General features: G+C 42.1%; 1 protein-coding gene across 2 annotated transcripts; it reads left to right on the top strand.

Annotated features, from left to right (window-relative positions):
- LOC103101920 (epidermal growth factor receptor kinase substrate 8-like protein 3) lies at window positions 1-19863 on the top strand. 2 transcript variants are annotated; one of them, XM_056819184.1, is made up of 10 exons: window positions 1-437; window positions 1439-1746; window positions 5812-5875; window positions 10780-10905; window positions 11209-11290; window positions 11532-11611; window positions 12160-12231; window positions 13064-13200; window positions 15672-15757; window positions 19027-19863. In XM_056819184.1, exons 3-9 carry the CDS (start codon window positions 5834-5836, stop codon window positions 15745-15747), a joined length of 615 nt encoding a protein of 204 aa, XP_056675162.1. In that variant the 5' UTR covers window positions 1-437; window positions 1439-1746; window positions 5812-5833; the 3' UTR covers window positions 15748-15757; window positions 19027-19863. The 2 variants fall into 2 exon arrangements, with proteins under 2 accessions (XP_056675162.1, XP_056675161.1); XM_056819183.1 differs by lacking the exons at window positions 1-437; window positions 1439-1746 and having other exon boundaries at window positions 5214-5875.
- Window positions 19864-24559: the final 4696 nt, after the last annotated feature.

Here is a 24559-nt window from a genome sequence, read left to right as displayed (position 1 = left end):
TTCTTGGCAAAAATAACTCGAGTTGTTTGCCATTTCCTTCGGTGATGATTAAAATTTTCTTGGGGACTCTATATTAAGTTGATAATGATTTATTAGTAAAATTTGGAAAGAGAGACAGAAAGAAAAATCACCAGGTCACCCTAACTTTAAAAAAAATGCTTCCACCCTTCCCAGATCCAATACCCAGTGGAGGTTCTAGTAGAGCATTAAGAGAGCTCAGACTCCAGTCGTGCTCAGGAAGAGTTCCATACCCAAGAGAGTCCCTGGGCCCCCCTCTTTTTAGAAGGCCAATGACATCACTCCAACCGAGACTCTGATTGGACCATCTGGGTCCGAGTCCTGACTTCCAGACACATCTTCCACCCACCCTTTCCAGAAGTCGGGATTCCAGCTGCCCGTTAGACCCTTTAATCACATGACGGATTGCCGTCCTGCAGGTAAGGGGATTATATTTTTATGTCAATTTCACACCCTTCTCCAGCTCATTTTACAGACAAGGAAATTGAAGCAAACATGGTTAAGTGACTCGCCCAGGGTCACACTAATGAGTATCTGGAGGCAGATTTGAAACTCACAAAGATGAGCCTTCCTGATTCCAAGCTCTATCAGTTACACCACCCACTTGGAAAATACCAAAACCTATCTTTGGGCTACCTTAGGACAGAAGGCAAGCTCTTTGAAGGTAGGAGCTCTTTGGGTTTTGTTTCTGAGACATCCCTTTCACAGTTTCGCCATCCTGCAATCAGTAATCGGTGCTCAGCAGCAGCCTCAGCCTCAGGGACCCCTCCAATTGGAAGGCAGATCAAAGAGCTGCTCCCCAAACCTCCATTTAGACTGGCCCAGACCCAACTGCACTTCTTGGACTTCTTCATATTCTCCCTTTCTGTTCCCTTTTGGGTGTTGTCTTCCCCAATTATATTGTTTTGTGTGTGTGTGTGTGTTTAACCTTACCTTTTCTCTTTGAATTGATACTAAATATTGGTTCTCAGACATAAGAGAGTTAAGGGCTAGACAACTGAAGTTAAGTGACTTGCTCAGGGTCACTAGCTATGTATCTGAGGTCAAATTTGAACCCAGGACCTCTTCCTTCCAGGCCTAATCCTCTATCCACTGAGCCACCTAACTGCCCCTTCCCTATTATAGTGTAAGCTTGGTGAGGGCAGGCACCCTTTTTCTTGAGGGCAAATTAAGTGATTTGTCCCAGATTCCACAATTAACCAGTGTCAAAAGTTGTCTTTAAAACCAAACCAAGTCTTCCTGGCTCTGAGGCCAGCCCTCTAATCTAGAAATCTCCGTGTTGTAGTATCTGTGTACCTAGTCACATATGTCTGGTTCGTCCCCCTGATTAGGATCAACCCTGTGGCACCCAGTTCCCAGGCTCCCTGGTTCTTCTGGAAAACTGGGGACCATCCCATGCCCCACTCTCTTTGTCTCTCAGCTTCAGGGGACGGAGCTATGAGATCCTAGGAAAGTGGAGGGGAAGGCACAAGGGAAAGGAATGAAGACAAGAGTTCCACACTGGGCTATGCTGGGCTTCCCTGCCAGAAGGAAAGCTGGGAAAGAACCTAAGAGGAAGTGAGAGAGGAATTAGAGAGCTGGAGACACCTGGTACCCGTTGAAAGTCCAAAGACCATAAGGTGTGTCTCATTTGCATCTTTCATCGGCAAGCCTCCAGCCTGTCCTCATACCCAGCTCTTCCTTCAGCTCTGCATAGCATCCAAAGACCTGAAGACTCTAAGGCTCCAGGTAACACAGACTGGGGGGTCTAGAGTTGGGAGGGGATGAGGGGAAGGAGTGCAGAGGGACATGTGGATTTTAGATGAGAAGGAATTTGATCATGGAGGCAGACATGATGAGCAAGGCCATAGGTGTCCATCTCTCTGGGTTTCAAAGCCTGCCATTTTTGAGTGGGCACACCAAGGGTTCCCCCACCAGGGTTTACTCTCCTAGATCATGGCCATCAGGATCTGGACCAGGAAATTTAAAGCTTACCAATAGCAGGAACAGTAGGCAGCAGGAACAGCCTCTGTAAGGGAAAGACCCTGCTACCTGGCTCTCCTGGTGGGCAGGTGTAGGCAATGAGCCTGAGAAGGCTTTGAAGGGTTTCCCAAAGGGAGAAGGAAAAGGGGAGAGGGAAAACCATGGCAGGAGAAGAAATCTGGTTCCTCTAGTTCTGGTATCCCTTTGTGGTCACCAAAAATTTGTAGGAGTAAAAATGAATAAATACTCCTACTATTTAAAAAGATACAGGATTTTTAATAATAATAATTTAATAATAATTTTAATAATAAATCAAAAGAAAAGGAAAAGAAAAAAAGGTTCTTTCAGTCAAGTGAGCAGAGCAAAGAGAGTCAGAGACTCACATCTGCATTTACCAAAAGCACAAGCTCAAAAAAAATAAAGAAAGAAAGAACCTCCTTCCTATCATGGGTCTCAACCAAATTTATCTCCCAAGCATCCTTACATAAAATGAGGAGACAACTTAAAAGGATGCTGGGAATGTAGCTCAAGTGTGGCAAATTTTCCTCCTGCACAGTGTGTTGGGTCTGGATGAGTGGGTAAAGATTTTGGTCTGATGCACTTTCTTTCTTGTTTCAGTGATAAAGAGAGAGATTGTGGGAGAGAGGGGGAAACAAGGAGGAGGAGAAAGAGGAAAGGAAAGAGAGAGAAAATAAAGGCAGAAGATGGAGGAAGAGAGTGAGGGAAAGAAAAAGAGAAGGGGAGAAAGGAGGGGGGGATCATGAGAGTGAGACTGAAGCAAAGGAAGGGGAACTCTGATTCCTCCTTCTCCATCTCCCTTACTCCTTCCCCAATCCTTTGCTATCTCTGTGGAGCAATTATTTCCAAGGGGTACATCAGGTGGTAAAAGAGTACTCCCTTCATTCATCTGTTTACAGGTTCTTGGGATCTTTTTCTATACCTATTACATAGCTGCTGCTTTATTTTTATTTATAGTATTTATTTTTATTTTTTTGACTCAAATTGAGTTTTTTTTTTAGTATAGAGAACTCCCAAGGGGAGCTATATATTACTTATTATTACTATAAAATCCTGCCAATGAACCTGTTCTGACTACTCTGTGATGCTGGGCCATGGAGAGTTCTCTGTGAGCAATGAAAAGTTAAGTGATTTTCCCAGAATCACACAGGCAGTGAGTGCCAGAAGCTGAACTTGGATCTACGTCTAAGAGCAGCTCTCTATCCATCCTAACATCTTCCCATGTTTAGAGAAAACATTCATACCACTAGGGAGGTGGCATGTGGAAAGAGGACAGAGCCTGGAGTTAGGAAGATCTGAGTTCAAATCCAGATTCAGACACTTACTAGCTGTGTCATCCTAATCAAGTCATTAATCCTGTTTGCCTCAGTTTCCTCATCTATAAAATGAGCCAGAAAAGGAAATGGCAAACCACTCCAGTGTCTTTGCCAAGAAAACCCCAAATGGAATCAGGAAGTCAGACATGACTGAAGCAACTGAACAACAACAATCCATGGTTAAAGGAGACAGGTCTATAGAGTTGGATCAAGTCACTTAACCTCTGTTTGCCTCAGTTTCTTCTAATCGGGTTGGGCTCATTGGTCCCTAAAGTCCCTTCCAGCTCTAATTCTATGATTTTATGACCACTATTCCCATACTTAAAGGAATGCAACCCCCAAAGGCTCCCAAGGGATTATAACTTCATCTCCCTTTAATCACCCAAAGGAGAAAGAATCTTAGGGTTCAATGTACAAGGCTTTGGTCACAACTTTACTCCCCTCCTCACCACCTCCCTGCCTCTCCCTAGCATCTGAAGAGCTGCTAAAGTCCCTTAACAGGCAGACATTCATCTCTGATACTTCTAGGGCTGTCAGAATTCTTCCAGGATTCCAGGATTCCAGGATTCCAGGATTCCAGACCACCCTAGCAGTCCCAGCCCAAATGGCACCTTTCAGAAGAGTCTCCATCAATTCAAGTCATAGATAAGGATCACAGATCTAGAGCAGGAAGGGACTGGAGAGGACATGTAATCCAACCTTCTCATTTTATAAATGAGGAAACTCATCTCAGGAACTTGCCCAAGGTCATAGGTAATGAAGTATAAGATGTGGGATTTGAACTCAGGTCATCTGGCTTCTTCAGACATCCAAGTCCCCACCTCTGTGGCTCCTGGGCTGTGGGGCACAGGGAATTTATTTCAATGAACAAGGTCTCTGTGACCCACGAATCACACTTCTGAATTTTGTGATCTACTTAGTCACAATCAATTGCTTAGTCCTTGATTCTTAGGTGGCAAATCTGGACTTTAGGCAGGGGTGTGCTGGAGTCAGCTTGAACCAGCTCAGAAGAACCTATTGTTAAATTTTCAGGGTGAGTATTTACATCTTGGTAATGAGCAAACACTGCAAATTGGGGCTTGGTTTATTCTTTTGTTGATGTCTAGACTTAAGAAAGTGACGGGGAAAGTGTTAATAATCTGGATTAAATTTAAACATATGTTAAGCATATATATATATATATATTAGTTGTTAAACTATTAACAGTTGCTAAACAGTATAAACAGCTCTCTGTTGATTCTAAGCCAAGGTTAGTGACCTGAGGCTTTGATCTCTAGCATAACCTTCCTGATTCTTGCATTCCTGATGAGTCCACATGGGCTCATCAAAGGGTAAGGGAGACCTTGAATGAATTTTGAAAACAAACTGCTAGGAATTCTATCTTCTTATATTTCTGCCCTACCAGTTTCTTTGGCGTCCTGGCTGCCACTCCTCAGCTCTTAACCTTCAGGCTTTGACTTGGGTCATTACTTTCTTGTCCCATGAGAAGAAATGGTGGAAAGAGACTCAAGGGATGAGTGTCAGGGAGTTGAAAGGTCACAGAAGGCTTACAGCAACCAGAGGCTGGACAGAAAGACCAAGACCATGACTTTCCTCTTGGTTTCAGGTTCATACAACCAGCATAGAAGAGGGATTATGATTTGAGAGGGGGGTAGATGGATGGATGGATGGATGGATGGATGGATGGATGGATGGATGGGTGGGTGGGTGGGTGGGTGGGTGGGTGAACGCACAGACAGAGGGACAGATGGATGGATAGATGGATGGATGGACAAACAGATAGATGGATAGATCGATAGATCGATAGATCGATCAATCAATAGATAGATAGATGGATGGATGGATGGATGGATAGATAGATAGATAGACAGACAGACAGACAGACAGACAGACAGATAGATAGATAGATAGATAGATAGATAGATAGATAGATAGATAGATAGATAAATGGATGGATGGGTGGCTGGATGGGTGAACGCACAGACAGACAGAGGGACAGATGGATGGATAGATGGATGGATGGACAAACAGATAGATGGATAGATGGATAGATGGATAGATGGATAGATGGATAGATCGATAGATCGATAGATAGATAGATAGATAGATAGATAGATAGATAGATAGATAGATAGATGGATGGATAGATAGATAGATGGATGGATGGATAGATGGATTAGATGGATGGATAGAGGGATAGATAGATAGATAGATGATAGATAATCAGCAAGTCCTAGGATATATCCATCTCCAGAACTGACTTGCACCTCCCTCCAATCCCTATTTCCCAAGATCTAATTCTACTTTTCCTCTTCCCAGCTATTTTCTCCATTTCCCCTTTCTCCTTCAGGCTCTTCTCCTTACTGGATTCCCCTTGAATGCAGCCAGTGACAACCTATTATTCCATCCCCTTCTCCCCATGCTTGGGCCCTTCTCCCAGTCCCCACCTCTTCTGATTTCTGAGCATGTCTCCCTTTGGGTTTATTTTGGATGCCAGGTCCAGCAGCAGTTCCAAGAATATGTCCGCATACGACAACAAAGCCTTCAAGGATATTGGAAAGGTAATTATTCCCCGAAATCACTGAATCTCAGAGTAGAACAAGACCACAAAGGTCATCTCTTCCAATATGTAGGTGTCTGTAAAGGTCTTTGTCTTCTCTCAGAGTCTCCAGGAAGTCTCTAGATTCAAATTAGTCAACAAGTATTTAGTAAATACCAAGCACAGTTCTGGGCTAGGAATGCAAGAGAAGTCCCTGCCTCGAAGGAGCTTATAATTTAACTGGGAAATGATTTGAACAAACTGAACAAGGGACTGAAGAACAATCAAGCTCTAAGAAACTGTGAGTCAGTGCAGTGGGACTCAGGGAGGGAGAGGGAGGGAGGGAGGGAGAGAGAGAGAGAGAGAGAGAGAGAGAGAGAGAGAGAGAGAGAGAGAGAGAGAGAGAGAGAGAGAGAGATCAGTGGGAACTAAAGCAGTAACAGAAGAGATTTTATGGAGGAGACAGGATTTAGACTGTGCCTTAACAAATGTATAGGCTTTAAGTCAGTGTAAGAAAGGAGAAGGAGTAGGAGGAACAGCATGAACAAAGGTGCAGAGGTGGGAAAACATACTGAAGTTTAAGAAGTGGGGGGGGGGGGGGGGGTAACCTGCCTGGCTGGAATTGAAAGTGCATAGTGTTAGGTCTGGAATCAGAAAGACATGAGTTCAAATTCAGCTTCAGACACCTAGTAGCTATATGAGCCTAGGCAAGTCATCTAACCTGTCTGCCTCAGTTTATTCAACTGTAAAATGAAGATAATAACTCCACCTACCTCCTAGGATTATTTTGAGTCTCAAATGAGATAATATTCTATTAGTTGGATAAGCTGGAAAGATGTGGAATATGGATAGGTTCCATGATGGATCCAATGTCTGTTAAAAAGATCCAATCTAGATAATTTTAGAGAGACTCATCACTTTCTAACGTCTGGTCACTTAATGTTCCTTTCCCTTCCCTAAAGAATGGACAGAGGGTGTTGAATATGTAGGGTGGTGGGTCTACTCTAGACTATGGAGGCAAAGGAGCTGGGAATTAATACATTCTGGGCTTCTGGATTGGTTCGTTACATCATGAAAGTTTCAGAAGATTAATCTGAAGCAGAGATTCAGAATTAAATAAAGAGGGAGAAATTAGGAGCAAAAGAACCAGTTAGAAGACTGTTATAATAATCTAGAGATGAGGTCATGCATGCATGCACTAGAATGGTGGAAGTGGAAGAAGAGGAAAACAAAAAGCGGCAATCAAAGAACAAACTGACCAGATTTAGTCACAGATTATGTATGGAGGATGAAGGAAAGAGAACAGTCAACAATGGCCACCAAATTTCTAGCCTGAAAAATGGCAGTCATAATAATAAAAGTGGACTTATTTGAGAAGTAAGTTTGGGGGTAAATATTATGATTATAAAGTTGAATGACTGAATTCAGTGTGGCAGTTGGTGGTTTGATGTACTGAGAGCCAGGCCTAGAGATGGGAGGTCCTGGGTTCAAATGTGGCCTCAGACACTTCCTAGCTGTGTGACCCTAGGCAAGTCACTTAACTCCCATTGTCTAGCCCTTACCTCTCTTCTGCCCTGGAACTAATACACAGTATTGATTCTAAAAAAGAAGGTAAGGGTTTTTAAAGGGGAAAAGAATGATGAATTGCAGAATCTTATTTTAGAAATTATCTAATATGTTGTAGATGAGGAAATCAAGGATGCAGGGGCCCTTGATAATTACATGCTCCTTGACTTGTGTACAAGGTCACAAAGCTAGTTAGTGGCAGAGTTGGAACAAAAATCCAGACTTTTCCTCATTCCTCAAATATATAGAGAACTGAATCAAATTTCTAAGGATATAAATCATTTCCCAATTGATAAATGGTCAAAGGATATGTAAACAGATGGTTTTCAGATGAAAAAATCAAGCCGATCCAGAATCATGAAAAAAAAATGCTCTAAATCACATTTGATTAGAAAAATACACATTACAAAACTCTGAGGTATCACTTCATAGGACTGGCTAATATGACAGAAAAGAAACAAGACAAATAAAGGAGGGCATGAGGGAAAACTGGAACACTAATGCATTGTTGATGGAATTGTAAACTGATCCAAGCATCCTGGAGAGCAATATGGAACTATGCCCAAAGGCTATAAAACTGTACATGCCTTTTGATCCAGCAATAAATAAACATATAAATTTTTAAAAAAATTTTAAGCAATAAATTTTTAAAAAACGACTACATCTTTTATCCCAGAGACTTTTTAAAAGAGGAGAGAACCTATTTATACAAAAATATTTACAGCAGCTCTATTTTGTAGCGGCAAAAATTGGAAATTGAGGAAATACCCATCAATTGGGGAATGGCTGAAGAAGTTGTGGCATATGATTGTGATGGAATACTGTGGTATTATAAGAAATGACAGGCAAAATGCTTTCAGAAAAACCTGGAAAGACTATATGAACTGATACAAAGTGAAATGAGCAAACCCAGGAAAACATGATACACAGTAATAGCAGTATTGTACAGTGATCAACTGTGAATGACAGCTCTTTTCAACAATACAATGATCTAAACAAAAAAGGTCTCACAATAAAAATGCTGTCCCCCTCTAGAGAGAGAACTGATAAAATCTGAATATAGATCAAAGCATACTTTTTTAAACTCTATTTTTCTTGGCTTTTTTTTGGTCTGTTTTCTTTCACAACACAAATAATATTACATTTTGCATGACTACAAATGCATAATCTATATAAAATTATTTTCCTTCTCAATGAGAGAGGAGGGGAGAAGAGAGGAAGAACATTTGGAACTCAAGATTTTAAAAAAGAATGTTAAAATTGTTTACTTCTGATTGGACTTTTTTTTTTAAATCTAGGTCTTTTAAATAGAAATTTCCTGTTCCTAGCTCAAGTGTAATTGAGATATCAAGGATGAAAATGCAGTTTCTCAAGTAAAAGTCATCATAGAGTTTAGAGTTGCAGTTCTGGGAATGATTGTATTCCCAAAGAGAACATAGAAAGGGTCCCTCAGCCTGTGGCTAAGAGAGAAGCTTGGCACATTCCCAGGCATGAAGTTGAAGGATGAGGAGAGGGACCAACAAGGAGAATGGAAAGGAGGCAGATGGTAAGACTAGAGGAAAACTAGAGAAATAAAATTTCAATACAGATGAAGGATGCTGCCAAATTGCAAGCCAAATGCAAACTCCTATAGGGCCAGCACTGCTTTTTTTGTTTGTTTTCCTTTTGCCCCTGAGGCATGGCTTAATAAATATTTGTTGGACTGGTTTGGAAATGTTACAGAGAGATAAAAAAGAGGCAAAATTGAGAAAAGGCTATTGGGTTTGGCATGGAATCTCTTGGTGCCTTTGGAGAGAACAGTTTCTTCATTTGAATGATGAAATCGGAGCTATGGTGGGTCAGAAGTAACAGAAGGAGCAGGGTATCCCCATTCAGATTGAATTGATGAGAAAGGGGGGGAAATAAAGCCTTTAGGGAAACAAACAGGGGAAGAGGGGGGGAGCTGGTATTAGGAATGATTAAGAACCTGATTTTATTTAGAACCTGGATATAGAGGAAAGATCTAGCCTCAGATATTTACTCTCAGTGACCCTAGGCAAGTCACTTCACCTCATTTTCTCAGTTTCCTCATCTGTAAAATGGGTTGGAGGAGAAAATGGCAAACCACTCCATTATCTTTTCCAAGAAAATTCCAAATGGGGTCATGAAGAGTCAGATGTGACTGAAATGATGAAACACATGGAACGAAGAGATGGGCTACATAACTTTGGGATATGTGGGAGAAAGGAAGAAAGAGGAGAGGATTCCATAGGGCACGGTGTAAAAGAGGGAATCATGGAAAACAGAGTTGGGTTCACATGGATGGGCAAGGGAGGAATGGGTGTGAGATTTCAAGAGTAAGACATTCATACTCAGAATGGATGAAGGCTAATGAAAGCGTTGGAGTGGGAGACATGGGCTCATAGGCGTAGGATTGGAAGAGACCTTAGAGGTCATCTAGTCCAGATATGTGAGAGGCTTGGACTAGGTGGCCTTGACTTCTCAATGGCATTTTGGACGAGGTAAGGTCTCCTACTGTCATTTAATATTTCAAAAACTTCAATTCTCTGCTTCATAAACTATAATCTTGTCACCCCACTTCTTCCTCTTTCTTCCCTCTCTCTAATAAACACATTCCCCTAAGTCTAAAGTGAGATGCAAAGGAGACTGTGGTAGATTTGGGGTGATTACCTGGGCTTGCTGCCCAGCTTGGGCTTTAACCAGCTGTGTGCTCTTGGGCAAATTATTTAACCCAGTCTCAACTCAGATGACTCAAGTGAAATGTCAAGTGACAATAGAAAACAATATACCAGTAAGTCTTCTTGGTTTACACTTCTGGATCCGAGCCAGCTAGAGAAAGCTAAGTAGCATAGGAATTAGTGAGCTGCACTTGGAGTCAAGAAGACCCATGTTCAAATCCTACTTTAGACACTGTGTTACCCTGGACAAGTCTCTTAGCCTCTGTTGCCTCGGTTTCCTCAACTGTAAAACGAGGATAATTATTGCACCTATCTCCTAGAATGGCTGGGAGGATATAATCAGATAGTATTTATAAAAATCCCTCCACACAGGATGTGGAACTTAGTAGGTACTTAGCAAATACTTGTTTCCTTCCTTCTTTCCAACTGGCCAGCATCGTGCTATTTATTCTAGGTTTGGGAGGAAGAGGCAGCAGTGGCAGGATTGAGGATCCTTTCCATCCCAGGTGGAATCAGGATGTCATACCAGGCTTGGGGGAAGAAATCCCCAACTCTAGCCTGCTAGCCCTATCTATATCATCTCTTCCCTACCCCCTCTACCTACAGAAGAATACCTCTAACCTATAGAATCTGAAAGACCAAAGGTGGGGGGGGCAAGGTTTTTAAGCTTTCTGTGTTTCAGGACCCTGCAGTGACCACCTCTATAGACTATAAGTCCCAGAGCTCCCAGGGCTTTTCCAAGATAAGTCAAACATGGCAGTTGAATAAGATCTTCCAGATACAAAACCAACTCCCAACTAGAGAAATGGTAACAACCTGGGGAGGATTCTCAAAATTGGGGCAGACTAACTGGAAGAGTGGGGTAAGGTGGGATAACAAAGAAAGGACTCTAGTTCCCTGGGGACTTTTTCCTCCTTTCCTGAGGGGGCAACAAGGGTTGAGGGTCAGGAGGGATGGAAAGGGCATTGATTGACCTAAGGTTGAGTTGGGGCAGGATAGGATGTCAAACTGGAGGCTTCCAAGACTGGGGAGACCCTGGAGGTGGACTGCAGGGCTGGGGCTACCTGCTTAAATTCAAGTACTCACCTAGTGGGCTTGTCCTTGGGAACAGGAGATCCTGACATATGTCATAAGTGATATCGATACATTCGTGGGAGAAGTCGAAAAAGTCATCTCTAAAACAAAGCCAACAGGTAAGCACTGAGGTCTTGGATGGTGGGGGCGCTCAGGAATAGTAAATCTCACTGAAAATTATAGAATGCTTTAAGATCTATGAAACCCTGTGCAGGCACGATTTTATTTGCTTCTCATAACAGCCCTTCAAGGTAGGCACAGCAGGGTGGACTAGGTAGAAGGATTTAGGGGTGAGAAATATATGCTCAGAGATGGGAAAAGGAGATTGGGGTGCCTGAGAACTGGTCTGTTACTTCCCAGGTCCTCCCTTTACAGCATGGCTCCCAGCCCCCCAGTACATAGACTATTTCCAGAAGATCAAGTATGCCTTCAACCTCCTGGTAGGTCAGCCTTGGTGGGAAGAGTCCATCTCCTCTTCCAGTTCCCTCCCTTCCAAGTCCAAATCCAACTCCACCTCAGCCTCCACCCTCACTATGAATCATAACCATCCTTCATATCTCCTTTCCAAAATCAGCTTCCAATTCTTAGTCCTTTCTACTCCAAAGTCAACTAGAATACTCCTATACAATCTCACCCCCCCAAAGCATTGCCTGAGTTTCTGGGGAATTAGCCATTCATAAATTTAAAAAACGGAACTCAGGAGTAGAATGGATTAAGAGCTGGGCCTAGAGATGGGAGGTCCTGGATTCAGATCCAACCTCAGACATTTCCATGCTATGTGACTCTGGGCAACTCGCCTAACCCCCATTGCCTAGCCCTTACCTCTCTTCTGCCTTGGAACCAATAAACAATATTGATTCCAAGATGGAAGGTAAGGGCTTAAAAGAAAAAGAAAATGTGAGCTCCATTTTCTTGAACTCATCCCCTCCATTCCTTGGATGGAGTATTTGACTATAGGAGGAAGGGAAATACCCTTTTGTGTCTCCAGGGGAAGATAACCTGCCTGAATGAGTCAAGCATCCATGGACTCATCCTCAACCTCTTCAATACTCTGGAATTTGTGAGTGTGAAGGCTGGGGGCAAGCAGCGAGCAATGAGTATGATACAGGGGGAAGAGGTGGGGCAGAAGGACTAAAATCCAAGACAAGAGAATGAATAGAAGGCAAATCTGAATAAATCAAAGCACATGGGTCTGAAAGGTGATGGGCAAGGATAGAAGATGGAAGTCGAGGGCACTAAGAGTGTGTCGTATCCCTCCCCACTGCTCACTTGCTTCTTGCCTGGACATCTTTAGCTTTTCAGGATAGGAACGATTTTGAGAAAAGAAATGATCACTTTAAAATCTTTGCAGAGATTTTTGTCACACCAATTCTTGGTCTGGAAAAAAAATCTGATCCACACTTCTGGTGGAGCTACAGAACCAAACCATTGTCTTTGACCCCAAGAACCAGGGTCTAGAGGAGAGAGGAAAATGATGAGGAGAACAGGTTTTGTGGGCAGACCTGGGAAGAAAGTGGTCACAGACTGGTAGAAGAAAGGGAACAAGAATCCCTCAACATGCTTTTACACACACACACACACACACACACACACACACACACACACACACATCGAATTTCTATGGTATCTTTCTTATAATGAGCTTTGAGAAATCTGTGGAGAGAATGACCCCTTGTTTAACAAAAAAAAAGGAAACAGACTTGAAGAAATTAAGTGGCACATCCATGGAAAGAAATCTTCAATGCCCTTTTAACTCTGCAGCAATGCTACCTGCCCACCCATATCCAAGCACAGGCCCTTCAAACAGGGACAAGCTCAAGGACATTTAATTTGGGTTGGGAGGGGAAGGATTATTTCCAATGCTTTCTCCCACAACTTCTACCATCTCCTAGGTCACTTGCCATTGTCCTGACGGAGAAAACCTACCAATAAAAGTAAACTGTCCCTTGCTGACACCTGAGGCCATACAATTGCTGAAAAAAAGCAACATTTACTTGGAGAATTTTGGAGATGCTTGGACTAAAACTCGGTGAGACCCTGGCCCAGTCATTTCACTCTGACCACAACACAATAGAATTTCCAACCTAGCCAGAACCTTAGGCATAATTTAGGCCACCTCCCCTGTTCTTTACCCCCCAACCCCAGCCCTATTTTTTCAGACTAAGAAACACAGGCTTATAGAAATGAAATTATACATCTAATTAATGGCAGCCAGTTTTGTGACTCCTGTTTCTCCAGTAACCCACCACATTGTTATTCCCAAACTGCCACCCCCAGGAACTTACATAGGGACCTAAATCTTGTATTGCTAATGTCATGGAATCTCAGAGCTGAGAAGGGATCCTGGGCTTCCTCTAGTACAACCTCCTACCCAGGGCAGAAACGTATCCAACTTGTTCCTAAAGAATTAGGTACAAAGTGAGACAGACTCTTGGGATAATATTTTGTCACTTTTTTCCACTATGGAGGAAGCATGTAGAAATGTCCATCTCTGGGGCAGCTAGGTGACGCAGTAGATAGAACACCTAGTTTGGAGTTGGAATGGCTTGGGTTCAAGTCTGGCCTCAGATACTTCCTAGTTGCTTCCTAGTTCTCTAGGACAAATCACTTAATCCCACTGAAAGAAAGAGAGAGAAAAACAGGAAGGAAGGAAGGAAGGAAGGAAGGAAGGAAGGAAGGAAGGAAGGAAGGAAGGAAGGAAGGAAGGAAGAAAGGAAGAAAGGAAGAAAGGAAGAAAGAGAAAGGAAGAAAGAAAGAAAGAAAGAAAGAAAGAAAGAAAGAAAGAAAGAAAGAAAGAAAGAAAGAAAGAAAGAAAGAGAAAGGAAGAAAGAAAGAAAGAGAAAGGAAGAAAGAAAGAAAGGAAGAAAGGAAGAAAGGAAGAAAGAAAGAAAGAAAGAAAGAAAGAAAGAAAGAGAGAAAGAGAGAAAGAAAGGAAGGAAGGAAGGAAGGAAGGAAGGAAGAAAGAAAGAAAGAAAGAAAGAGAAAGGAAGAGAGAAAGAAAGAAAGGAAGGAAGAAAGGAAGAGAGAAAGAAAGAAAGAGAAAGGAAGAGAGAAAGAAAGAAAGGAAGGAAGAAAGGAAGAGAGAAAGAAAGAAAGGAAGGAAGAAAGGAAGAGAGAAAGAAAGAAAGGAAGGAAGAAAGGAAGAAAGAAAGGAAGGAAGAAAGAAAGAAAGAAAGAAAGAAAGAAAGGAAGGAAGAAAGGAAGAAAGGAAGAAAGGAAGAAAGGAAGAAAGGAAGGAAGAAAGGAAGAAAGGAAGAAAGGAAGAAAGGAAGAAAGGAAGAAAGGAAGAAAGGAAGAAAGGAAGAAAGGAAGAAAGGAAGGAAGAAAGGAAGAAAGGAAGAAAGGAAGAAAGGAAGAAAGGAAGGAAGAAAGGAAGAAAGGAAGAAAGGAAGAAAGGAAGAAAGGAAGAAAGGAAGAAAGGAAGGAAGAAAGGAAGAAAGGAAGAAAGGAAGAAAGGAAGAAAGGAAGGAAGGAAGGAAGGAAGGAAGAAAGGAAGAAAGGAAGAAAGGAAGAAAGGAAGAAAGAAAGGAAGGAAGAAAGGAAGAAAGGAAGAAAGGAAGGAAGAAAGGAAGAAAGGAAGAAAGGAAGGAAGAAAGGAAGGAAGGAAGGAAGGAAGGAAGAGAAAGAAAGGAAGGAAGAGAAAGAAAGAAAGAAAGAAAGAAAGAAAGAAAGAAAGAAAGAAAGAAAGAAAGGAAGAAAGGAAGAAAGAAAGGAAGGAAGAAAGGAAGAAAGGAAGGAAGAAAGGAAGGAAGAAAGGAAGGAAGAAAGGAAGAAAGAAAGGAAGGAAGAAAGGAAGAAAGGAAGAGAAAGGAAGGAAGGAAGGAAGGAAGGAATGCCCATCTTCAAAATGCTTTATTTCAGAAACTAAGACAAAAATCTTTCCCTTATAGAAACTATGGAATAATACCTAATCATACACAATAATGAGGACATTTAGAAATGCATAGATTATAGTACTGTCTCAGAAAATATCCTTCTTTTTATGGAATCATAGATTTGGAGCTAGAAGGGTGCTTTTAATATTTCAATAATTTTTTTTTAAATCAATGGTTTCCTTTGCAATCCTCTGTATTTTATCATATGCATTTAAAAACACTCTTCTGAGAATTGGACAATAGTCTTCACCAGACAGCCAAAAGAAGCCAGGACACACACAAAAAGTTTAAAAATTTTGATCTAGTCTAATCCCTTTGATAGAGAAGAAACCAGTACCCAGAGACTTTCAGCAACTAATCCAAGGTCCCACAGACAGTAAATCCAAAGGCTGGGATTCAAACTTGGATGCCCTCTCTCTAAATCCAGAACTCTTCTCATGGTCCCTTTTCATCTCTCTGGAGTTGTTGATTCTCTTCTCGCTTTGTCATGGAGCTTTAATGAATTTGTGTTCTTAGGGTTTTCCCTGGGTCCCCCATTTAGCAGGGAACTGACTTTCTCCCCAAGGACCCCCTAGTATGAGGCCAGGTTGGAAGTGTGAATGCTTAGATCAGCCTCTCTCTACAGGGCGGATTACAAACCCGAACCCCCAGCCTACACACCCAGCTTTTATGATGGCTGGCAGCTCCCACCCCCATCTTGAGTCCATCAAGGTAAGGCAGAGTTCAGCACTGTAGGGGAGTGGAGAGAGGGAGGGAATGGGAGTCCAAGTACCCTACCTTGCATAAATTCCCCAGGCCTCTGGCAAGCTCTCCAGACTTAGATTGAAACAGAAGTCTTGACCAGATTCCTGGGTCAAACTCCCAAACTGGTACATATTAACCTTACTGTGGACTTCAATGACTCTGGAAGCAAGAGTGAGGCTGATGACTTTGGGCTACTCTGCTTCCCTTAAACCCAATTTATGCTCAAGTGAAGAAGACATCATCCTTGGGGGCAGTTAAGTGGTTTTGATTGAGAGCCACGATTAGAGATGGGAGGTCCTGGGTTCCAATTTGACCTCTGACACTTTCTAGCTGTGTGACCCTGGGTGAGTCACTTAACTCCCATTGCCTAGCCCTTATTGCCCTTCAACCTTGGAACCAATATATAGTAATTATTTTAAGATAAAAGGTAAAGGTTAAAAATTTTTAAAAAGACATCATCCTGTGATGTCACTGGCCTCTGAAATGAAAACCAAACAACCACCACCATATTAACCTATGTGTTATGTATGTGTGGTCACCCATGTGCATCTGAGTCTATCTACCTCTCTGCCTGCTTCTTTGCAGGGAAGGAAGAGGTAGAACACCAGGGAAGAAGGGGACAAATGGCTAGGAAGCTCTCTATGAGCAGGACTCTACTTCCCTCTAGAAACCTATCTTAGGGGCAGGGTTGGGGAAAATGGTATTGGACTGGTCCCTAAGCACTTAGAGTCACTGTGGTTATGGAACCAAGCCCTGGTTTTGGAGTCAGATGAGCTAGGTTTTCTACCTCTTATTTGGAAGCCACTTATAATAGTTCTGTGACTCAGTTTCCTTTATTTGTAAAATGGTAGTGTTGGACTTAAATGACCTCCCAGGTCTTTTCTAGCTAGAATCTAGAATCCTATGATTGCTGGTTCTGATCACAAATCTTCCTCCTCCTTTTCTTCCTCCTCCTCCTCTTCCCCCCTCTTTCTTTGTCTCTCCCTCCCTCTCTGTCTTTCCCTTTTTCTCTTCCCCTCTCCCCTATCCATCTTTCTTTCTTACTCTCTTTCTCTCTGTCCCTCACCCTCCTTATAGCAGTCCAGCCCCTACAAACAATTCTCCTGGAAGCCACTTATAACAGCTCTGTGACTCAGTTTCCTTCATTTGTAAAATGGTAGTGTTGGACTCAAATGACCTCCTAGGTCTTTTCTAGCTAGAATCTAGAATTCCATGATTGCTGGTTCTGATCACAAATCTTCTTCCTCCTCCTTCTCTTCCTCCTCCTCCTCCTCCCCCCCCCCCTTTCTCTGTCTCTCCCTGTCTTTCCCTTTTTCTCTTCCCCTCTCCCCTATCCATCTTTCTTTCTTACTCTTTCTCTCTGTCTCTCACCCTCCTAATAGCAGTCCAGCCCCTACAAACAACTCTCCTGGGGAAAGTAATGAGTTAAGATTAAGAACTAGAGAAAGTGAGGCACAGATGAAAGAGACACAGCTCAGAGAGAGCGCTCAGGAGTCAGAGAGTCCAAGAGATGGGGCTGAGCAAGCTGCCCTGCTTTTTATTATCGGATTTCAGGATTGGGGGTCCCAAGATGTCGATCAACCAAGTGGCACAACAGAAGTATTAACATAATATTGATAACCAATTACAAGATAAAGGAATCGAACATCAGCACAATAGTCTAGCCCTGCCCGGGGAAGAAGCTGGGCTGAACATCCTTCCAGACTGGAACGCTGGCCCAATGGGCTCATTCAGATGTTGAGTACATCTTCGACATTTCCCAGGGCCTTTACAAACAGTTGGCTAGCTTCCAGACTGCAGAGAATAATAGAGGCTTAAATTTTAAGTTCCACAAAATTTAAATCCCATCCAATTTAAGGATTCAGAAATCAATCATGTGAAATACTAGAAACCTATCCATAAGTCTGGTCCATGAGCCCTTTGCTCATCAGTCAGCTTTTGAATACATCTTTAATATCTTCATGATTCCAGGGCAGCTGGGTGGCTCAGTGGATTGAGAGCCTGGCCCAGAGACAGGAGGTCCTGGGTTCAAATGTGACCTCAGACACTTCCTAGCTGTGTGACCCTGGGCAAGTCATTTGACCCTCATTGCCTAGCCCTTACCGCTCTTCTGTCTTAGAACCAATACATAGTAATGAGTCTAATACAGAAGGTAAGGGTTAAAAACAAAATTTAAAAAAAATCTTCATGATTTGTTAAAACTGAAACCCTTCACTCCCTCCCTGCATGTCTCCTTCCTTGTCTGCCGCATCACTGTACTCCAAGGACACAGAGTGCCATCTTCCTGGGGGAAGAGCAGCCAGCGTTCTCAGAGCTGGAACACGCTGTCCCCTGCCCCCGTCCATCTTGACCCCTCCTCAGCCTAACCAGGGAGACCGAGGAGCCTCCTCCACCCTCGCTGCTGCGCTATGGGCAGGAGGGAACAGATGTAGGACAGACACTGAGGTTAGGGGAATTCTAGAGCTAGAGGGACTTTGGAAACCATCAAGGCTCCTCCTTGCCCTTTTCTTTTCTTTCTTTTTTTTTAAACCCTAGTGGTAAGGGCTAGGCAATGGGGGTTCAATGACTCACTCAGGGTCACACAGCTGGGAAGTGTCTGAGGCCACATTTGAACCCAGGACCTCCCTTCTCTGGATCTGACTCTCAATCCACTGAGCCACCCAGCTGCCCCAACTCCTTGCCCTTTGCTTGAGCCCTATCATAATACAGATGGTGGGGGAAAGGAATGAGGCAGCGGGTAGAACCACCAAAAAGGCCCCCCAAGTGTCCCAGGGGCCACAAAGACTGAAACAGGGAGACCAGATCTCCAAGGCCCTTGTCTCCCCTGGTGTCCCAGGCCAGGCAGCAAAACAGTGAGCCTGCCCTGGGGGGCCGGGGCTCCCTCCTCTGTGACTAGGAGCCTGGTTATGTGTGGCATTGGGGCCCAGTCAGAGAGCCCCGAGGATCTGGAGGGGCTGTTGGTGTAGGCTCTGAGAGAAGACTGGATAAAACACACACGCATACATATGCATGCCCAGACACACAGACACAGACATACAGACACCCCCCAAAACCATATCCATGTTACTTTGAAGTTTATTAAAATGTTTATTTTTTTTATCATTTTATCTTATTTTTACTCAGATTCTCTTCTTATATTTTCATTTTATTTTCATCCAGACTAAGTAGCTTCCCCCCTGGTTACCCCAGAGGTACCACCCTGAAGGCTCCTTCTTCACATTCCCTTCCCTTTCCAGGAGGATGCTGAGGCCCTGGCAGAGTGGCAGACTGGAGGATCTCAGTCCTGCTTCTTCCTTTTCTCATTTTGGAAATGCTTCCTCTGCTCTTCTCTGCCCTCCATCAACTACCCACAATTAACTTTGTCCCAGGAAATAAAGAGAGAAGTTTTGAATTTCAGAGTCAGAAGGAATCTCGGACCAGGAATGCCCTCGATGATGCACCCTTATACTAAGCAGTCCTCCAGTCGTGGCTTGAAGATGCCCAAGGAGGGGGGAGCCCACTCCCTCTTGAGTAGCCCATTCTGCTCTGGGACAGTTTTTTTTTTCCCCTTAAACCCTTACCTTCTGTCTTAGAACCAATACTTTGTATAGGTTCCCGGGCAGAAGAGTTGTAAGTAGTAGGCAAAGGGGGTTAAGTGACTTGCCCAGGATCACACAGCTAGGAAGGGTCTTAGGTCACATTTGAACCCAGGACCTCTCATCTCCAGACCTGGCTCTTTACCTACTTAGCTACCTGGGACAGAGCTCAATTTGCTTCTTTACTACTTAAATCCCTTGTTCCTAGTTCTGCCTCTTCTAGGGCTAAACATAGCCAGAATATCTCTCCCTCCGATCCAGTTCTCTTTTCCAGGGTATATGTTTCTCTCCCCTTCAACTCATCCCCTTATGAAATCAAATCAAAGACCTTCCCCATTCTGGTTGAGGCAAAAAAGTCTTTTTAGCCCCTGCTAAAGTCTAGAGGCAGCCCTCAATTCAACATACTTACCTTTTCTTCTTACTTGTACCCAATCCCAAAGTCCTGAACATTTATTCTGCCCTATCCCTGGCACTTCTCCCAATAAACCAATGTTTCTAACCACTTCAAGTGAGTCTGGACCTTTTTTTTTTCCTAACAGGCTTAAGAGCTGAAACAGGAGGTTCCAGGATAAGGGATGAGATGCACATCAAAGAAAAGAGGCAAATTCCCTGCACCAATGAGATCTGACTAAGAATTGCCTTTATAGTATGTATCTAAGAGTAGTGGGTTAGAATTGGGGATTACTTTGGCTCCTAACATATTCCCAGACCAGAAACATGCCCCCAAGAAGCCTGACCCCATAGAACAAGGAGAGATCTTAGGATAATGTTGTTCAACTCTCCCATTTGGTGGATGGGAAAAATCAGCAATAAGGAGCCTAAGTGACCCATCTAATGCTAATTCCAGTGCAAAATACTAACCAGTGAAACTTCCTAACAGGAGCTGACAAACCTATTCAATCCAAAATAGATTTTTTCCCCCTTTCCCTCTTTTTTGAAAGTAGGTCAATGTCTTCTTCCTCCCCCCAAAAAGTAGCCAGAAAGGATTGAGATATAGAAACAAAGAGCATCAACAATGTGTTTAAAAAACAAACAGAAGACCTTGGTCCCAGATAACAGATGATAAATCAGACCCTGCTCTCTGGTAGAGATGGGAAAATCTTAGGTACAGACTGTCAGAAACCCAGCCAGCCTCAGTCTCTCAAAACTGATCTTTGTTACAAGGAAAGGCTCAACAGAGTAGAAGGAGAGAATAATATTAAAAAAAAAAAAGCCTGACAATTAAAAGCAGACAGCAATGAGAAAGCTTTCATTAAAAAAAAAAGGCAACTCTGGAACAATCCTGAAAGACATGACAGGGAAGGCTATTCACCTCCAGAGAAAGAACTGTTGGAATGTGATAGATGAGGATCAAAGCATACTATCTTTCACATCAGTGTATTTATGTTTTATTTGGGGTTTGGGTTTTGAATGAGTGTGCTCTTACAACACTGACAAATATGGAAGTGTGTTTTGCATGATAATAAAGATAAATTAAAAAAAAAAAAAAGGAAGGAAGCCAAAGAGATTATAGATTTAAATCTGGAAGGGAATTTGGGGATTAGCTAATCCAAGCACATCTTTTGGGGGAAGGATACTGAAGCCTAGAGAAATTCAGCAATTTCCCCATGGTCACATGGGTAGTGAATGACAGATCCAGAATTCAAATCCAGCCCTCTGATTCCAAAACCCAAACACCCCCACTGCCTCCCAAAGGTCCAAGGAGACTGTCAACCTGGAAAAATACAGAAGTACCAAGCAGTTGGAAAAGAATACATCTTTTTTAAATACTTTTTTTAATTAAGTTTAAATTTAAAATGTATTGATTTATATTATTTTAATTTAATTTATTAAAATAATTTTAATTAATAATTTAAAAATATTAAACTTGTTAAATTAAAATAAATGTAAAACAAAAGTTGTTGTTTTATATGTATATTTTTATATTTCTATATTTAACACTAATTATTAAATTAAATAAAAATAAATTTATTAAACTAACCTATATTAAACCCTAACCCTAACTTAATAATATTAAATTAATAAATTGATTAATGTTAAACTTCTAAAAATTAAATTAAATTTTTTTAAATATATATATAATTTTTAAAATCCTTCCTTCTGTATTAGAATCAATACTGTGTATTGGTTCCAAGGCAGAAGAGCAGGAAGGGCTAGGCAATGGGGGTTAAGTGACTTGGCCAGAGTCACATAGCATGGAAATGTCTGAAGCCAGATTGGAACCTATGACCTCCTGTCTCTAGGCCTGGCTCTCAATCCACTGAGCTACCCAGCTGCCCCCAGAAAGCATATATCCACATTTTAAATCAGGACAAGGAAGGCAATGTTCTTATGGCCATCACACAGAGTCTCTCTCTCTCTTTTCTCTCTCTCTCTCTCTCTTTTCTCTCTCTCTTCTCTCTCTCTCTCTCTCTCTTTTCTCTCTCTCTCTTTTCTCTCTCTCTTTTCTCTCTCTCTCTCTCTCTCTCTCTCTTTTCTCTCTCTCTCTCTCTCTCTCTCTCTTTTCTCTCTCTCTCTCTCTCTCTCTCTCTCTCTCTCTCTCTCTCTCTCTCTCACACACACACACAGAGGCTATAATAATCACTAGTATCTTTCAATATCTAGAGTGTCCAACCTGAGATCAGAGCTCTGCCATCCATGGGAATTTCCACTAAAGAACTTGGGGTTCTATTTGTACTTTAGGGAGTATAGGAAAGGCCTGATTGGCTTCCATGGAGGCTAGGGAAAGAGAATTCTAGCCAGATGCTAAAATACCTGGGAGTGGCCTAAATACGATAAGAGAAACTCTGAAGACAATAAGGTACTTAAGACTTAGCTACATCCACTTCTCCCATCCAAGATGCTCAGTGGAAGCTTGATGGGCTATTGCCCAGTATGGGACAAGGGTCAGTCGGGGAGTTTCTTCAAAGCAAGTCACTATAAGACAAGGGTAAATTTGAGGTTTCATAAAACAAGGTTGTCAAGGCTAACTACCTGAATTAAATAGAATTTCAAGTGAAATATAATCAAAGTTAAGGACCTAAAACAAGTCTTTCTAAAGCATATTTTAGGGACAGCTAGGTGGCTATACTTCCTAGTTGTGTAATCCTGGGTAAGTCACTTAACCCCCATTACCTAGCCCTTACTACTCTTCTGCTTAGAAACTGTCAACCCACTATCTTCCCAAATATCTGATCCCACCAGACAGGAGTCAAATTGAGTGAAAGATACTAGAAACTGAGGAAGAAGCAAAGGGCATTTTAATATATTCTTCTCAGCAGAAGATGCATGCATATGGGAACCCCTCTCCAAGGAAAGGAGTCCATTAGCTGCAGAAATTAGCCAGTTTTTATTGTATGAAAGATGAGAAAAAAAAACAAAGAAAAAACAAGATTATTGCTTGAGGGATGGGTGTAACAGCAAATTCTTGACAGGAACCCCTTGGAGTGATTTTTTGGAGTCTAGGAGCCAGGCTGATAACAGTTATCTAATATGAATATTCCAGGAGCCCCTCCAGGTGAGATAATGATCATTTTATCAGGAAAGGACTGTTCTCAGCCCAGCCCACTTGGTAGTTAGGACCAGGTTCAGTCAGAAGGTCCCCAATTCTTAAATTTAGTTTAGGGTTGCAAAGGATTATTGTTCTGTATTAGAAACCCTGGGAAATGCAGGCTTTAGCAAGTACAACCAAACTTTCTCACAACCAAGACTCCATATTGAATCTAAGACATAAGGGTTAAAAAATTTAAAAAGTGTATCTAGACAATCAGAGGAGTACAGCATATGCAATAATGTTAAACCCAAGAAACACAAGTGGCAACAATTAGAAACTTCATGTCCTTCCTTTATCTAGGAAAAGACTCTCACAGGCTAATGATTACACATTTTGGAGATTAAAAGGATGTGGGCAGGGATGGGGGAGAAAGATGATGTTACATGGTTTTAGCTGCTTCATCAAATCTGAAAGCCACCAAGAGTTCTGTATGCAGCTGAGACTTTGGCATTTAGTTTCTCAATATTTCCTCCATCTATTCTCTCCTTCTCTTCTTTATTGTAAATAAAATTAAAGACAATCTTTCTGATAAACGATTCACCTGCTCCCATGTCCCAAACCTCAGTGGGACAAAAGAAGAGTTGACTGTCTTTTGCTCCTCTCTTTTTCTGTGTCTTGAAAAGCATATTAGATATATAGTACGCACTGAAGTCTGAAAGCCTTTAAATTCAAATCTTGCCTTAGACTTTATTAACTGTGTAACCCTGGGCAAGTCACTTAACCTCAGCCTCAGTTTTTTCATGTATAAGAGTTCAATAATAGACCACCTATCTCACAGGATCTTCATGAGCATCAACTGAGGCAATATGTGTAAAATATTTAAAGTAATTTTTGTGTATATGTGTCTGTGTGTATTTAGTTGTTTTTCAGTTCTGTCTGACTCTTCCTGATCCCATTTGAGGTTTTCCTGGAAAAAAATTAATGGAGTGGTTTTCCATTTCCTTCTCCACCTCATTTTACAAATGAAGAAACTGAGGGCAATAGGATCAAATGACATGCCCAAGGTCACACAGCTAGTAAGTGCCTAAGTCCAGATTTGGACTCAGAAAAATGGAACCTTCCTGACTTCAGGCTCAGTACTATATCAACTGTGCCACCAAGCTTTGTGTTTCTAGGTGGAATTAGCTAGTATTATTATTCAGTTTTTCTGAATTATCTTGGGGACTCCAACCCCACTCATGGTTTCCCCAGTGACACATGTTGTGGTCTGCCATCTTGTCTCTAAACTGAGATCCTGATAAACTTGACCCCAGTTACCTACCCCTTATAACTCTTCTGACTGGCAACCAATACTTAATATCAATTCTAAGAGAGAAAGTAATGGATTGTAAAAATAAAATAAACTGAAGTCCTTATCATTGATCATAATGTCTTCTCTCACAACCATCTCCAAGCAGAGGTATTCTGGTTAATGTTTAACAACCAGCTTTTTGAAAAGCAGACACACTTTTAAGTTTAACCTACTCCATTAATATTTTTTCATTCTCAGTCATAAAGCTATAAAGATGTAGAATGGCACAGGGAGGCATGTCTCCGTTGTCGTGGGCTTCATTGTCTCTCTACTCCAATCCATCCTACCCTCACTTGCCAAAGTGAATTTCCTAAACTGAGGTCTGATCCTATCACTCACTCCCCGACTCAGGAAATTCCAGAAGTTCTTGA

Source organism: Monodelphis domestica, chromosome 2, assembly GCF_027887165.1.
Source record: "Monodelphis domestica isolate mMonDom1 chromosome 2, mMonDom1.pri, whole genome shotgun sequence".
Taxonomy (NCBI): domain Eukaryota; kingdom Metazoa; phylum Chordata; class Mammalia; order Didelphimorphia; family Didelphidae; genus Monodelphis; species Monodelphis domestica.
Note: the sequence above shows the minus strand (reverse complement) of the source record. Positions and strands in the feature narration are given on the sequence as shown.